Below are 13,932 nucleotides of genomic sequence, written 5' to 3' on the forward strand. Positions count from 1 at the left end.
CTTCCTATGGCAGATCCTGCTGACATGATTGATCCGATTGCCCCCTGGCTCCTGCCTTTCCACTTCCGATCACACTCTCTATCCAAGACCGCATGATTCGAGGCAAAAACTGTCGCGGCCAGTGTCTCAGTACAAAAGAAACATCCGCTTTGCAAAACCCGCGGAGATGGTTTCTCGATCTACCGAGGGGTCTGAGGGAGCCCCTCCGTCCTCAAGGACCCCCGGCACCCCAGTCAAACCGCGACTTACAAAACACGGATCCAGCCCATCAAAGCGAGAAGACAAGGCGGGGGAAGGAAGGGTGGTGAAATCATCTGCGAAGGATGTTGCTGAGCTCAAAGATTATGTATGTGGATGACTACACGGCATGTTCGGCCAAATAAGACACTGACGCAGCCTCGTTGAAGCAATTGGGCGATTGTTTAGGTAGAGGCGCGTTCGGTTCGGTCTATCGCGCACTTAACTGGAATACTGGGGAGACGGTCGCGGTGAAACAAATCAAATTGGTGGACCTTCCGAAGAGTGAGTTGCGAGTTATCATGGTATGCTACAACGTTCGGAATGAGTGTTCGGGGCCTTACTGCTCACTGATGATATGTGCCATAACAGCTTGAAATCGATCTTTTGAAGAATCTCGATGTGAGTACCAACCTCTTGTGAGAGGCGTTCCATGGGGCTGACTGGAGCTTTACAGCACCCCAACATCGTCAAGTACCACGGTTTCGTCAAGTCTGTTGAAACCCTAAACATCATCTTGGAGTATGTTTCTCCTTGAATCAATAATGTGCGAACGCTGAAGGTGCTAACAAACCTAGGTATTGCGAAAATGGATCTTTACACTCTATTTCAAAGAATTTTGGCCGTTTCCCGGAAAACCTGGTTGGTTTGTATATGTCCCAGGTGCTCCACGGGCTTCTATACCTGCATGAGCAAGGTGTCATCCATAGGGACATTAAGGGTGCAAATATCCTCACAACCAAAGAAGGCCTTGTCAAACTTGCGGACTTCGGTGTCGCAAGCCGTACCACTGGGCTGAGCGAATCCAGTGTCGTTGGTACCCCATACTGGATGGCCCCAGAAGTCATTGAACTTTCAGGCGCGACCACGGCTTCAGATATATGGAGTCTTGGCTGCACGGTGATCGAGCTGCTCGAAGGGAAGCCTCCTTACTACAATCTTCAACCTATGCCGGCTCTTTTTCGTATCGTCAATGACGATCATCCTCCTTTGCCTCAGGGTGCCTCACCAGTCAGTCCTTTTCATCCGATCGCATTGGCTGACTTATGTTCTAACGATCAAAACAGGCTGTCAAAGACTTCCTCATGCAATGCTTTCAAAAGGATCCTAATCTTCGTGTCTCCGCAAGAAAGCTGTTGAAACATCCTTGGATAGTCAACGCTCGTAGATCGGACTCCGTGGTACCCAAGAAGTCTACTGAATATGAAGAAGCGGTCAAAAGCGTCCAGGAGTGGAACGAGGCTTTACGATCTCCTGGCACAGGAACTTTGCGAAAACCCTTAAGACATGAGTATCCTAGTCCAATCCCCCTACGTCGAACCCAACCCTCACGAAGCACACCTACAAAAGACGCCCTCCCAGCTCCCATCGCCGGCAATGCAAGAGATCCATTTCAACTGCCGGACTCGCCAGCTGAAGATAATTGGGACGACGACTTCGCAACTGCCATCTCACCTAGCGCATTGCAGCTACCCCATCTTCGACCGCAGGACAACTTTGGAGGGATGCTCTCTTCCGAGAAGCTCAAAGCATTTGCATCTCTTGATGGGACTGTGCAAAAATCTGAAGATAGCTTCGAAGACTTTAACGACTCTTTCCGGACTACACTGCATTGTGGGGGGGTCGACCCCCTCGAGACTATCCGTCCTCTCCCACTTAAGAACATGGCCGCAGAAAATGGGTCATCTAACAATTCATTCCTCCCGCAGACATCCAAGAGATCCACGCCTTTCGCGCACAATGTCCCGATTCTTACCCAGAATTCTGTTCCACCGACCAGACCAACTCGTCCGACCTCCTTTTACAAAGAAAACTCCGTGGAAGACTATTCCGATCTCATACTACCGAGCGAAGACGCTCTAGGTCGAAGACTCAATGCCTTGAGAGTAAGCGTGATCTTATCTATATTCTCATTTACCTTGAGGCTCATCGGCTTTAGGACATTGACGAAGATGCTTACCCGGCCAATTTGGCGGACTTTTCACCATCAAAGGAAATAGTCCGATATCAAGCAGCTCCCCTGGATGACGAAGAGCAAAGACCTCAACTGAGGCGACAGCTCTCAACCAAGCGTCCAGTCGAAATCCAAAGATTTGCGGAAAATGAAACCGATGAAGATTTCTCGGATATATTGGGTGCTGATGAGGTTGCTCTCGACAAGCCAGACAGCGACGGGAGTTCAGAAAGAAGCACTTTGATGCTCAACTCAAGACACTCAACTAACTCTTGGCTCGGAGATCAAGACGACGAAGATGATCCATTTGCCCAACTCGAGGAAGGACTAGATGAGATGGATCTGGAAGCTAACATTGCGCGAGACAAGTACGCCCGGCTCCGCAATCAGGTCGAAGGGCTTGTCAGCTCTTTAAAAACATCTCAAGACGAGGATCTGCTCGGGGAAATCTCAGAACAGCTGTTGGCGATTTTCTGTGACCTTCCGGAAACGAAAAACATCATCATGAGTGCCCATGGTATGCTGCCAATTCTCGAAATCCTTGACACATGCCGTCGGCGCGACGTAGTGTTATGCCTTCTCAAGATTGTGAATGCAATCATCTACGAAGACTACGAGATCCAAGAAAACCTGTGTTTCGTTGGTGGAATCCCAATCATCAACGAATTTGCTTCGAAGAAATACCCACAAGAGATCCGACTGGAGGCAGCGGCGTTTGTACAGCAGATGTATCAAACATCAACCTTAACCCTTCAGATGTTTGTTAGCGCAGGAGGTTTGAATGTTCTCGTTGAGTTCTTGGAAGATGATTATGAGGACGAGCGTGATCTGGTCTTAATTGGAGTCAACGGGATCTGGAGCGTCTTTGAGCTACAAGTAAGCATGTTGCGGATGCAATCCTTTGGCCGGTATCTGACAGTTGCAGGGCTCCACACCGAAGAATGACTTTTGCAGGATCTTGTCTCGCAGTTCTGTATTGGACCCCCTTTCTCTTGTCCTGAGTCGGGTATTGGACGAGGATGGAGAACTAGCCGAGATTGTCGAGGGACGTATCGCAAATATCTTTTTCGTGTTCTCTCAGGCAGAGAATCATGTCAAGGAGATGGTTGCTGAGCGAACTGTTCTACACAGTAAGACTGGACAGAATGCTCATTTCATATCAGGTGTCATATTGTATGCTAACTCAATATTAGGAGTACTTAAGGAACTGAAGCGCATGACTCCTGCGCATCAGATCACCATGCTGAAGTTCATCAAGAACCTGTCCATGTTATCGACAACGCTCGATTCACTACAGAACTCGAATGCCATCGATGTGCTGACGGACCTCCTGAGATCGACCATCAAGCGCCCGCATTTCCGAGAAGTCTCGAATCAGATCTTGAATACTATCTACAATATGTGTCGCCTCAATAAATCACGACAAGAGGATGCGGCTTTGAATGGAATAGTGCCCCTGCTCCAAAAAATAGTCAAGACTGAACGACCGTTGAAGGAGTTCGCATTACCGATTCTCTGCGACATGGCGCATTCTGGAAAAGTTGGCCGCCGTGAACTCTGGCGCAATAGAGGTTTACCGTTCTACATCTCTTTGCTTTCGGATCCGTACTGGCAGGTCACCGCTCTGGATGCCATCTTTACCTGGTTAGTGCATGATCGAAATACTGAATAAGCAAGCGGTGGGCTAATTTTTCGCAGGCTCCAAGAAGAGACAGCGAAGGTTGAAGAGCACTTACTCAGCTATCACCCTGATCAGCCCCTGTTCACAGACTCTATAGTAAGATGCTTGACAATTTCCAAGGCTAACGCCTTTGAAAATCTGCTGGAGCCTCTCCAAAAGCTTCTTCGACTAAGCCCTCCGATCGCCTCGACATTTGCTCGGGAAGATTTGTTTGCTCGAATGAGACAGAAACTGCATCATAACAAAGCTGCTGTACGCTTGAATCTTCTGCGTATCATCTCCAGTATCTGTGAATCCAGCGAAGAGCAAAGCGGGCTCCTGGAGGAATATGGCCTGTTGGAAGCAATCCGAGAACTGGAACACGATTCAGCCATTCTAGTTCGGGACATGGCTGGGAAGCTCATTCGATCTAATGAGAGAGGCGAAGCGTATGGTGTGGCTAAACGCAGACCTGGAGTCAGAAGGGGAAGTACTGCGACCACGCCACCCAGTCTTCTGTCGAATCAGTCTGCTCCTAGTACTCCCCAGGTCAGCCGTTCGAGTCAATCCAAGGGCTACTTCGATGGGCGGGAAGTTTCGAGACATCCGCGCAATGCTCTCAGTGGCTCAGCGCTGGCGCTGCGGCCTGCAAGCCGAGACGGTCCGAGTCCTGGTCTGGCCGCCGGAGCACTTGCCGTTGGAGCAGTAAAGGGCTCTAGTGCGCCTAGAAATCGGATATCGCGGGGCATATCCAACAACCGACTATCATACTCCGAGTTATTACCGGAAGAGGAGGGCAGACTGCAGAGCTCACTGTCACGTCGGCCCTCAATCCTTCCGCGACGTCGGCGTCAAACAAACGCAGATGGCGAATGGGGGCTCTAGGTCCGGGACAAGCGACCGTTGTCCCGATATGGATCTTGATTTACCCTGTTCGATCCCCCTACTTATTCGAATACAGCTTGACCGATTCAGCTTTTGATGGAAGGGTGGGGTGAACCTCCCTCATCCACCGCATTGCATAGTATGGGCGTTTGTGGAGGTTCTTCATGTTCTACTCGCATTTGCTTCACCTTTTCATGGGTACGGTGTCACAAGGACTGGGAATGGGTTGCTTTTCCTTCTTTTGCCTTTCTTATGTGTAAAGTATTCTGAAAGAGATTTTGAGTCTAGCCAGACATTGTCAAGCTAATATCTCCGTTGCTCTGGGTGAAGCAACCTAGATTTTCCTTCTGGTTGTGCATTAAGTCTGCGACATCTCCTTGCCTGGCTAGTTAAGAATTCCAAGATTGTAAACTCTGGTAACCTGCAGGCTTATTTTCGGTATCATTTAGACTGAAACTATCGATGATGCTTGTTGCCATCGAGATATATTTAAATCACGTGTAGCGGCCTACGGGCCGACACCGGGTGAGAAAAATCCCGAATGGCGGCGACATTCGCCCCAAAGATCTCCTTTTGACAGAAATTGTATATCTCCGACAAGACTGAACCAACTGTGATCCTCCTTGAGTACAGCCACGGGACTTTGGATCACGAATGATTTGCGGTTGTCAATCATACGGCGGTTTTGGCGTTCGGTATGAGAGCGGCGCTCCGCACATCGTTGCGGGCATCGGAATTTGACCCTGCGGTGGTCTTGAGATCCAAGGCGAATACATCGAAGCGCGATTATGCCTCTCAGTCCCTTCACAGATTTGCTTCAAGTACGATAAGCCCGGGCACTGCGATATCTCGACGCCTCCTCCGCAGACCGTCGTCGCTTCGCGCGTTCTCGACACCGAGGACCTTTTCTACAAAGACACCTTACTTGGCCGAGGGGGCAAGTTCCGGACAATCTGGATCTAAGCATTCGCGGAGGAGCGTCCTAAAATATGCGGTTATCGTCGGTGCAGCTGGTGCTGCGGCGGTGACTTTCTCGGATGATGCACAACATCTGTATCGCGCGGCGCAGCGAACGGGACGAGTCGTCGGGACGTTGGCAGTTTGTATCAACGAGTAAGTGCATTGTGCCCGTTACTGTTTAGGTTGCGACGGATCGCCAACATTTTTTTTTCTTATCTTCTAGCTACCGAGTCACACTCAAGCAAGAGCATGCAACCCCAGAGGAACGACAACAGTCCCTCCGAGCGTGTCACAAGCGTTGCGCCGAACGCACCCTACGCGTCCTCGAGAAGAATGGGTCGATCTTCATCAAGCTGGGTCAACACCTTAGCAGTATGAGCTATCTGCTTCCGCTGGAATGGACAACGACCTTCATCCCGCTCCAGGACCGATGCCCCGTTTCGTCGATCGAGTCTATTGAGCAAATGTTCGTCACCGACACGGGCCGTCGCATCGACGAACTCTTTTCAAACTTCGAACCACTGCCAATCGGCGCTGCATCCCTCGCCCAGGTCCACATCGGCACGCTGGGGGAGACAGGCCAGAAGGTCGCTGTGAAAGTGCAGCATCCTGCGCTGGCGGAGTGGGTGCCCCTGGACTTGGCTCTGACAAGGTTCACCTTCTCCATGCTGAAGCGGTTCTTTCCGGAATATGATCTGGAGTGGCTGTCAAAAGAGATGGATTTCTCCCTCCCCCAGGAACTGGATTTCCGTATGGAGGCGGAGAATGCCACGCGGGCCAGTGAGTACTTCAAGACACACTCAGATGCACCATTGGTCATTCCAGAAGGTTTGTTTTTCTCCAGTTTCCATTGAGTTTTTACACAGGCTAACCTCCGCACTTGCAGTCATGTGGGCCCAGAAGCGCATCATGGTGATGGAGTTTCTGTCTGGCCATCGTCCAGACGATCTTGAATACCTAGACGCCAACAACATCGACCGCGACGAAGTTTCCGCTGCATTCGCGCACATCTTCAACGAGATGATCTTTGGCGACAACGCCCCCTTGCATTGTGACCCGCACGGCGGCAACATCGCCATTCGCAAGAACCCGAACCGGCGCCGCCAGAACTTTGACATCATCCTCTACGACCACGGTCTGTATCGCGATATCCCCCGCGAACTGCGCCGCAACTACGCCAAGCTCTGGCTGGCGGTCATCGAAGCGGATATCCCGCGGATGCGCGAGTACGCGCACAAAGTGGCGGGCATCACCGACGAGCAGTTCCCGCTCTTTGCCAGCGCGATCACCGGGCGCGATTACACCGTGCTCGCCAACAAGGCCGTGGCGTCGTCGCGCACCGCCGCGGAAAAGGAAAACATCTCCGGCGCACTCGGTGAGGGTATGCTGCAGCAGCTCGTCGAGCTTCTGGGCAAGGTTCCCCCGATCATCCTCTTGATTCTCAAGACGAACGATCTAAGTACGTAACTTATCCTCCCTCATCACCCCCGCTTACCATGTCCATGTCCATATCCATGTCGACTCCCGAAACTTCGTAAATAAAACAAACTAACAAAATCACCTGCCATTCTTTAGCCCGCAGCCTCGACGAAAACCTACACACCCGCCAGGGCCCCCTACGCACCTTCCTGATCCTCGCGCGCTACGCCACGCGCACCGTCTTCGAGGAGAAAATAGACAACATCATCGAGACGGGCGGGTTCCTGCGCCCGCTCAATATCCTGCGGTTCCTGTGGGCCTGGACGGGCTATCTGCGGGTGGAGCTGAAACTCTCCGTGTACGAGACCCTACTGTCTCTGAAGAGTCGGCTTGGGTTGGTTGAGTAGATCAACTTGGGGTGTGGGATGTTTGCCTGTCAAAAGGTCCTTGACGCGTTTGTAATTTAGATAAGAGGGGCATTCGAACGGGTCTGGTTTTATGTGTGTGCATTCAGCGCTGGCGTTTTTTTTTTTTTTTTTTTTCTTTCCCCTCTCTCGTGTATAGTGGTTCTGGTTCTGGTCCCGTTCTCGAAAAGTCGAATCGGTCTGTGGGAGGTGGTATTTTGCGTCATTGTGTATATCTTGCTATAGAGTGTGTGACTATGTCCAAATAGAGGTTTCATTGTTGATACATGCGGAACACGGGTGTCCTCGCTTATTCGAAGTGCACGACTAGTAAGTTTTGAGTAATTGAATGCACAATGTGCATATTTCTATTGATGACCTATGCCTAGGGAATCATGATCATAATAATGCCTTGCTTGTTGAAGAAGGAATGGGTAAAAAAAAGAAGAAACAGGTGGTAAAGAGACAAAGGTATACAGTAACTCGACTCATCGGGCTGAGATGAGGAGAAATATGGAAGAAAAAAATGGCCCAAGCAGTTTGCAGTCTCAGCCAGCTTTCTCAGTACGCCAAATAATCAAACAAACATATAACCGAAGGGAAATCAAATCTGGTATCGCCGTGATTTTGCTTTGCTTTGCTTTGCATTGCTTTTGTTGGAGGAATGACACGCCGGATCTTCGGGAAGATCACAGGCTGGCGGTAGCGCCCTCGGTCTTCTCGATGTTGGGCAACGAAGCCCCAGTGCCGGAGAGATCGGTCTTGGTGGCCTTGGGGTTCTTGGTGTAGTAGTCGTTGATGGCGGACTTGATCGCATCTTCGGCAAGCATGGAGCAATGTAACTTGACGGGAGGCAGGCACAGTTCCTTGGCGATGTCTGTGTTCCGGATCTTGGCGGCTTCGTCGAGAGTCATTCCGCGCACCAATTCAGTCAGATAGCTGGAGCTGGCGATAGCGCTACCGCATCCAAAGGTCTTGAACTTGACGTCGGTGATTTTGGAGGTGTCCTTGTCGACACGAATCTGGAGCTTCATCACATCACCGCAAGCAGGCGCTCCGACCAGACCCAGACCGACATCAGGAGCATCCTTAGGTAACGAGCCAACTAGGTTGAAATGTCAGTAAACTTGCAATAAATCAATAAATACTGACGCAAAATAACTCGTCGGCGGAAAAGGCGTAAGGGAAGATGAAGAGCCAATCAGGATCCGAGATTGCCACGACTTTGACCCAGTTCACCAAAAGCATACAACTGCGCCGGCGAGTCCGCAAGACGAGTCTGTTTCGGCTGATGAGGGCGCGCACAAGCCTCGTTTTTAAATTTTTTGCCCATGAAAAAAACGCTCGAGCTCGCAAACACCTCAGGGATTGTACCCAGTATGTTTAAAAAGTCGCTCTTGGCCGTGCAGATATACCATCGAAACACTCAAGGGCTTCCTGATTGCCTCTTCATCTTCTCTCATAGGCGCCAGCAGTTCCAGAAGAAAAGAAGAGTCGTATATCAATCAAACATACCGTTACGAGGGTTGTTATAATGATCTAGCAGTACACAGACGGTCAGCATTGAACCAGTCCCCATAAGCACCAAGCAATCCACTCTACTTATCTTTCTCATGATAGCTTCTCCGTTGAGGAGCAGGCGACGACCGGATAATAGGTTGAGCCTGGATGCCGGCAACGACCGGTGTGATGCGAGGCGACACGACGGTGCCGACCGAGCGAGGGGCGACGGTAGCCAAACGGCGGAACATGGCTGCTGGGATGGATGTGTGTGTGTGTGTGTGTGTTTTTTGTGTTAGATGTTGACAATAGTACTCGAGTAATGGATGATATGTGGTCGGGTTTGAGGATGAGGTTGATGGAAGAAGTATTGTTGAAAGTTGAGACTTGAAGTACCCGAGGTTGTGATGTCGACGAAAGATTGATTGATTAATTATTATTCTTTGCTCGCCTGTTGCTCCCCCAGGCGCTAATCCCGAAGCAGTAACACCGTCGCCTCTATGATGTCCGGCCTCGGAGATAATCCTATTATGACGTTGGGGGTATGGCTGGGCTGCGGTGGTTTGTCAGCGAGCGGGATTGGGCCTGGTGGACGGAAAAACTGATGCTTCGAGGAATAACAAATCAGGTTGATCTCTGCGCGATCAGAACCCACGGCGAGACTCCAGACAGACAAGGAGTTGACAACCCTGTTGAAGTTGCTGAGCGCGTATGGAATCGGTAGTTGGTACTGATTGATTACCCTCATAAATTACTGCGATCGGTAATCGGTAGCCAGCGGGAGCCGGTATTGTTGGTACGGGATCACGTAATTAATTGCTTATCTTGCCGCCCTCCATCTGATAAAAATAAGAATTAGAATCGATTACGATTACGCCGATACCCGCAACAACAACAACAACAACAACGGAGTCGGACTTAACAGTCAACGCTACCGAAAGGAGAAAAGCAGCGACAGCAACCAGAGGAGAATCAATCTAATATGGTTCGAAAGACAGAGACAGGCAAGCCTTTTGGAAGGACTGCGGGGGTGAGTGCTTTTGATTTTAGTCTGCCTGCTTCAGAAGAGTGAATAACCCAATCCCCCCCTTTTGATGACCAGTCCCTCAACGCCCCAATCGCGGCCTTCACCATGGCATTTGTCCTTCTCTCGTACTGCGTCAGCTCCATCCATTCTGCTCGCCGTGAGGCCGCACAATCCCTGCCGGCTACGACTGCAAGAGTCCCCGCGGACAAGTCTGGCCAATCATGGGTGCAGCAGGCACTCCAGGAGGCCGAACAACAGAAGGAGTCGAAATAAACCAAAACCCCGCAAAGGTACCCTGAATTCTACCAGTCTTGTTTCACCATGTACTCTCTCATTCTCAGATATGGTTGATTTTAGAGCGAGCACCTAGCACTTCCCAATGCAATAGTTCACTCAGCACTTCCATGATCTCCACCCGCTAGCCGTTCGCCAGAGAGTGAGGGAGAGAGAGAGAGGGGGGGGGAAGGGAGCGCCTCAACCACCCCCAACTCCACTCCCGTAGATGCCGCGACAATCCTCACAGCCGCACACGGACACTCCCACCGCGATTCCTCCCCCGTCATCGCCTCCTGCAGTTCCTCCTTCAGCCTGCCAACACCCGTATCGTTCTCCTCATCCCACGGCACCCGCCAATGCACCCGCGTCTCCTTCAGCACGAGCTCCAGCCGCCGCAGCCGCCGCATTCGCCTCACAACATCCAGATAGAAGTGTCCGAAATATGACGCGTCGCTGACCTCGATGGTGAGCGCCTGCACGCGGTCCAGCTCGTCGGCGCCGAGGTACGCGAGCACGTCCTCGGGGAGCTGGAGCACGTCACGGTCGAAGGCGATGTAGATGCTGCGGGGACTGTATGCGGTCTGGAACTGCGCGGTGTAGATGCGCAGGGCTTCGGTGCGGGATTCGTGGTTCACGTGTAGTAGGGGTGGCGGAAGCGTTGGCGTGGTGAAGAATCTGGCGAAGCGGCGGGAGTTGGGATGGATGCCGCGTTGGCAGGCGATGGGGATGTTGCGTGGGGTGGAGAGGAGGAGGGACCAGATTCGGAGGCGGAGTTCTGGGGGGAGGAGGGGGAAGAGGTGGAAGGTTGTTGTTGTGGTGGTGGTGGGATCATTTGGCATGTTGATGTTTATGTTGGTTCTGTACGGAGATTGAGGCAGTATGGAATGGGTGGGATGGATTACTTTGGTTTCAAATCATAGGTGTTGGAAAAGAACAATGTCGCTTTGATTACTGGATAGTACCTCTGTATCCCTGCTAGATTTAGTTAGTCGGGCAATTACCAATTTACCACTGCGCAAGCTAGTCCCTGAACTCCACAACTCAGAGGTACTTTTACTGGGAGTGCTGCCTGGATCTTGATCTATCAAGAACGTTCTCCTCCTTACGCCTACTGCTTAGGATCTACAGACTTATTTTAGGGCTCCAGATGCCGCTCCGCCACGGCCCAGTCGGCCCTAGAGCATGCTGGAGTCAATGTCATGTCACCAGAAGTGAATACTGATGATCCAAGCCTATATAAAATGACAACACATCACAAAAGAATATGTTGACAAGCAACGTCCGGAAAAGACTGGCAGCCTTCAAGTCGAAGACATCTCACAAGGGGGAAACCTAAGACTGCTCCCCAGGCTCGAAAACCTCCTCCTCAGCATAGTGCTGCATCTCTCCGTCAGAAAGACTGGCATCCTGGTATTGCTGATACTCCGACATCAAGTCATTCATGTTACTTTCCGCCTCGGTGAACTCCATCTCATCCATGCCCTCGCCGGTATACCAATGCAAGAACGCCTTGCGGCGGAACATGGCCGTGAACTGCGTGCTGACCCGCTGGAAGAGCTCCTGGACGGATGTGGAATTTCCGACAAAAGTCGCCGACATTTTCAGACCCTTTGGTGGCACGGAACAGAATGCGGTTTGGACGTTGCTCGGGATCCACTCCACAAAGTATCCAGAGTTCTTCTTGTGCATGTTGAGCATCTGATCGTCGACTTCTTTCATCGAGACCTTGCCCCGGCTACGCTTGAATTAGCTTTGTTGATTCTGAACATCTGGGGTGAGGGAAAACTTACAAGAGAGTCGAGCATGTCAGGAAGCGGCCGTTCTGGAAGTTGCACGCCGTCATCATATTCCTTGCATCAAACATCTGCTGTGTGAGGTCGGGGACCGACACCGCGCGGAACGATTGGGCCCCCCGACTGGTCAATGGAGCAAAGCCCACCATGAAGAAATGCAGCCGGGGAAAGGGGATCATGTTGACGGCCAGCTTTCGCAGGTCGGAATTCAACTGGCCGGGGAAGCGGAAGCTGACCGTGATGCCAGACATGACGGCCGAAACCAGGTGGTTCAGATCGCCGTAGGAGGGCGCAGATAGCTTGAGCGTGCGCATGCAGATATCATAGAGTGCCTAGGTGGATTAGCCCGGCATTGACTCCAAACAAAAATCACGAGCCATACTGCATACCTCATTGTCAAGACAGAACGTCTCATCCGCATGCTCGACCAATTGGTGGACCGAGAGCGTCGCATTATACGGCTCGACTACGGTATCAGAGACCTTGGGAGACGGCATCACAGAGAACGTCGCCATCATCCGATCAGGAAACTCCTCGCGGATCTTGGAGATCAAAAGCGTGCCCATGCCCGCCCCCGTACCACCACCCAGAGAATGGGTGATCTGGAATCCCTGCAGATAATCGCAGCTCTCGGCCTCACGACGCACAACATCCACAACCTGATCCACCAGCTCTGCGCCCTCGGTGTAATGACCCTTGGCCCAGTTGTTTCCCGCACCGGACTGCCCGAAGATAAAATTATCGGGCCGGAACAGGGAGCCCATGGGGCCGGCGCGGATGGCATCCATAGTGCCCGGTTCCAAGTCGATAAGGACCGCTCGGGGGACGTATTTGGAGCTGGCGACCTCATTGAAATAGACATTCATCCGCTCCAGCTGGAGATCAGACTCGCCATGGTACCTAGTGCAAGTGTCAGGAAGATATCAACAGAGAGTAAACGAGCGGGGACTTGACTGACATGCCGGATCCATCGAGTCCATGTTCATTTGAGATGGTTTGCCTGAATACAAGTTAAAAAAAAATGATGATAGTTGGGCCAGGCAAGCTGGAATTACCAAAAGGCGGCACCAACTTGGTTACCCTGCGCAGAATCATTGGGTTCAGTATTTACTCGATCACTTGATACAGCACTAGAGCTAACTCACACACTGGCCGGTTTGAAGATGAACCTGTATTTGTTGCAAGCGGCATCAGAGGTCAGTAAATCCGATGGCATGCGGATCCTCAAGTCAGTACTAGTGGATAAACTCACGATCTCACGCATGTTGACGGGTAAACACAGGTATTCGGATGAATAAGAACGGAATTGCAGGAGGCAATAGTAACTTCAAAAAAGAGAGGATGGAAAAGAGAGGAAAGAGAGGGAAACGCAAAGACTCTGGGGAGAGAGTGGGTGGTGGTCAGGCAGATGGGCAGCCGTGAGATAAAGACTAGGGAATTCTAAGCAATCAGAGTGTTCCGGACGGGTAACGGCTCATGCTTGCATGAGTAGCTAGTCGTAGTTAGTTAACGGTTAAGTAAAGTACGAACTAGGTATGTATTTACATCTCTTTGTGTGCTTTGTGATCGACTGACAGACTAGCAGGGATGATCTGTATGATTCCACATCTTCTTATAGACATGGTTCGGTCTCGACTAGTGATGAAGCCTGCATATGCTATACGCCCATGCAGCCCAGCCTCGTAAGACATAACTGTACCAGGCAACTGTCACTTAAGGCTGCTCTTTAAGGATTTAATTTATTAGATTCACCATGATTCGTATATAGGCTATGCCAATATATCGACATGCCTACCGCTATGCATTGAGGGCGTCAA

The 13,932-nt window shown here is 51.1% G+C and overlaps 6 protein-coding genes across 6 annotated transcripts, besides 4 other annotated features; 3 read left to right on the forward strand and 3 right to left on the reverse strand.

Annotated features, from left to right (window-relative positions):
- Positions 1-166: 166 nt before the first annotated feature.
- ACLA_045980 (serine/threonine-protein kinase) lies at positions 167-4,736 on the forward strand (the record flags this gene model as incomplete). Its single annotated transcript, XM_001271558.1, has 11 exons — positions 167-346; positions 408-542; positions 610-639; positions 695-759; positions 816-1,248; positions 1,305-2,123; positions 2,177-3,067; positions 3,117-3,321; positions 3,385-3,835; positions 3,890-3,968; positions 3,993-4,736. 11 exons carry the CDS (start codon positions 167-169, stop codon positions 4,734-4,736), a joined length of 4,032 nt encoding a protein of 1,343 aa, XP_001271559.1.
- A 697-nt stretch (positions 4,737-5,433) lies between these two features.
- Positions 5,434-7,522, forward strand: ACLA_045990 (ABC1 kinase family protein; the record flags this gene model as incomplete). The annotated part of the gene is made up of 4 exons (XM_001271559.1): positions 5,434-5,849; positions 5,920-6,524; positions 6,583-7,155; positions 7,272-7,522. The coding sequence occupies 4 exons, from the start codon at positions 5,434-5,436 to the stop codon at positions 7,520-7,522; spliced, it is 1,845 nt and encodes a 614-aa protein (XP_001271560.1).
- A 115-nt stretch (positions 7,523-7,637) lies between these two features.
- Positions 7,638-7,661: a microsatellite.
- A 484-nt stretch (positions 7,662-8,145) lies between these two features.
- Positions 8,146-8,173: a microsatellite.
- A 35-nt stretch (positions 8,174-8,208) lies between these two features.
- ACLA_046000 (putative iron-sulfur cofactor synthesis protein (Isu1)) lies at positions 8,209-9,134 on the reverse strand (the record flags this gene model as incomplete). Its single annotated transcript, XM_001271560.1, has 2 exons — positions 8,209-8,624; positions 9,035-9,134. 2 exons carry the CDS (start codon positions 9,132-9,134, stop codon positions 8,209-8,211), a joined length of 516 nt encoding a protein of 171 aa, XP_001271561.1.
- Positions 9,135-9,285: 151 nt separating this feature from the next.
- Positions 9,286-9,306: a microsatellite.
- Positions 9,307-9,905: 599 nt separating this feature from the next.
- Positions 9,906-9,927: a microsatellite.
- A 74-nt stretch (positions 9,928-10,001) lies between these two features.
- ACLA_046010 (uncharacterized protein) lies at positions 10,002-10,319 on the forward strand (the record flags this gene model as incomplete). Its single annotated transcript, XM_001271561.1, has 2 exons — positions 10,002-10,049; positions 10,122-10,319. The coding sequence occupies 2 exons, from the start codon at positions 10,002-10,004 to the stop codon at positions 10,317-10,319; spliced, it is 246 nt and encodes an 81-aa protein (XP_001271562.1).
- A 116-nt stretch (positions 10,320-10,435) lies between these two features.
- ACLA_046020 (2EXR domain-containing protein) lies at positions 10,436-11,161 on the reverse strand (the record flags this gene model as incomplete). Its single annotated transcript, XM_001271562.1, has 1 exon — positions 10,436-11,161. One exon carries the CDS (start codon positions 11,159-11,161, stop codon positions 10,436-10,438), a length of 726 nt encoding a protein of 241 aa, XP_001271563.1.
- Positions 11,162-11,654: 493 nt separating this feature from the next.
- On the reverse strand, positions 11,655-13,379 carry ACLA_046030 (tubulin/FtsZ family GTPase domain-containing protein; the record flags this gene model as incomplete). The annotated part of the gene is made up of 7 exons (XM_001271563.1): positions 11,655-12,057; positions 12,113-12,447; positions 12,505-13,015; positions 13,074-13,115; positions 13,171-13,196; positions 13,261-13,284; positions 13,368-13,379. 7 exons carry the CDS (start codon positions 13,377-13,379, stop codon positions 11,655-11,657), a joined length of 1,353 nt encoding a protein of 450 aa, XP_001271564.1.
- Between the last annotated feature and the right edge of the window lie 553 nt (positions 13,380-13,932).

This window comes from Aspergillus clavatus, genomic scaffold, assembly GCF_000002715.2.
Source record: "Aspergillus clavatus NRRL 1 1099423829800 genomic scaffold, whole genome shotgun sequence".
Classification (NCBI taxonomy): domain Eukaryota; kingdom Fungi; phylum Ascomycota; class Eurotiomycetes; order Eurotiales; family Aspergillaceae; genus Aspergillus; species Aspergillus clavatus.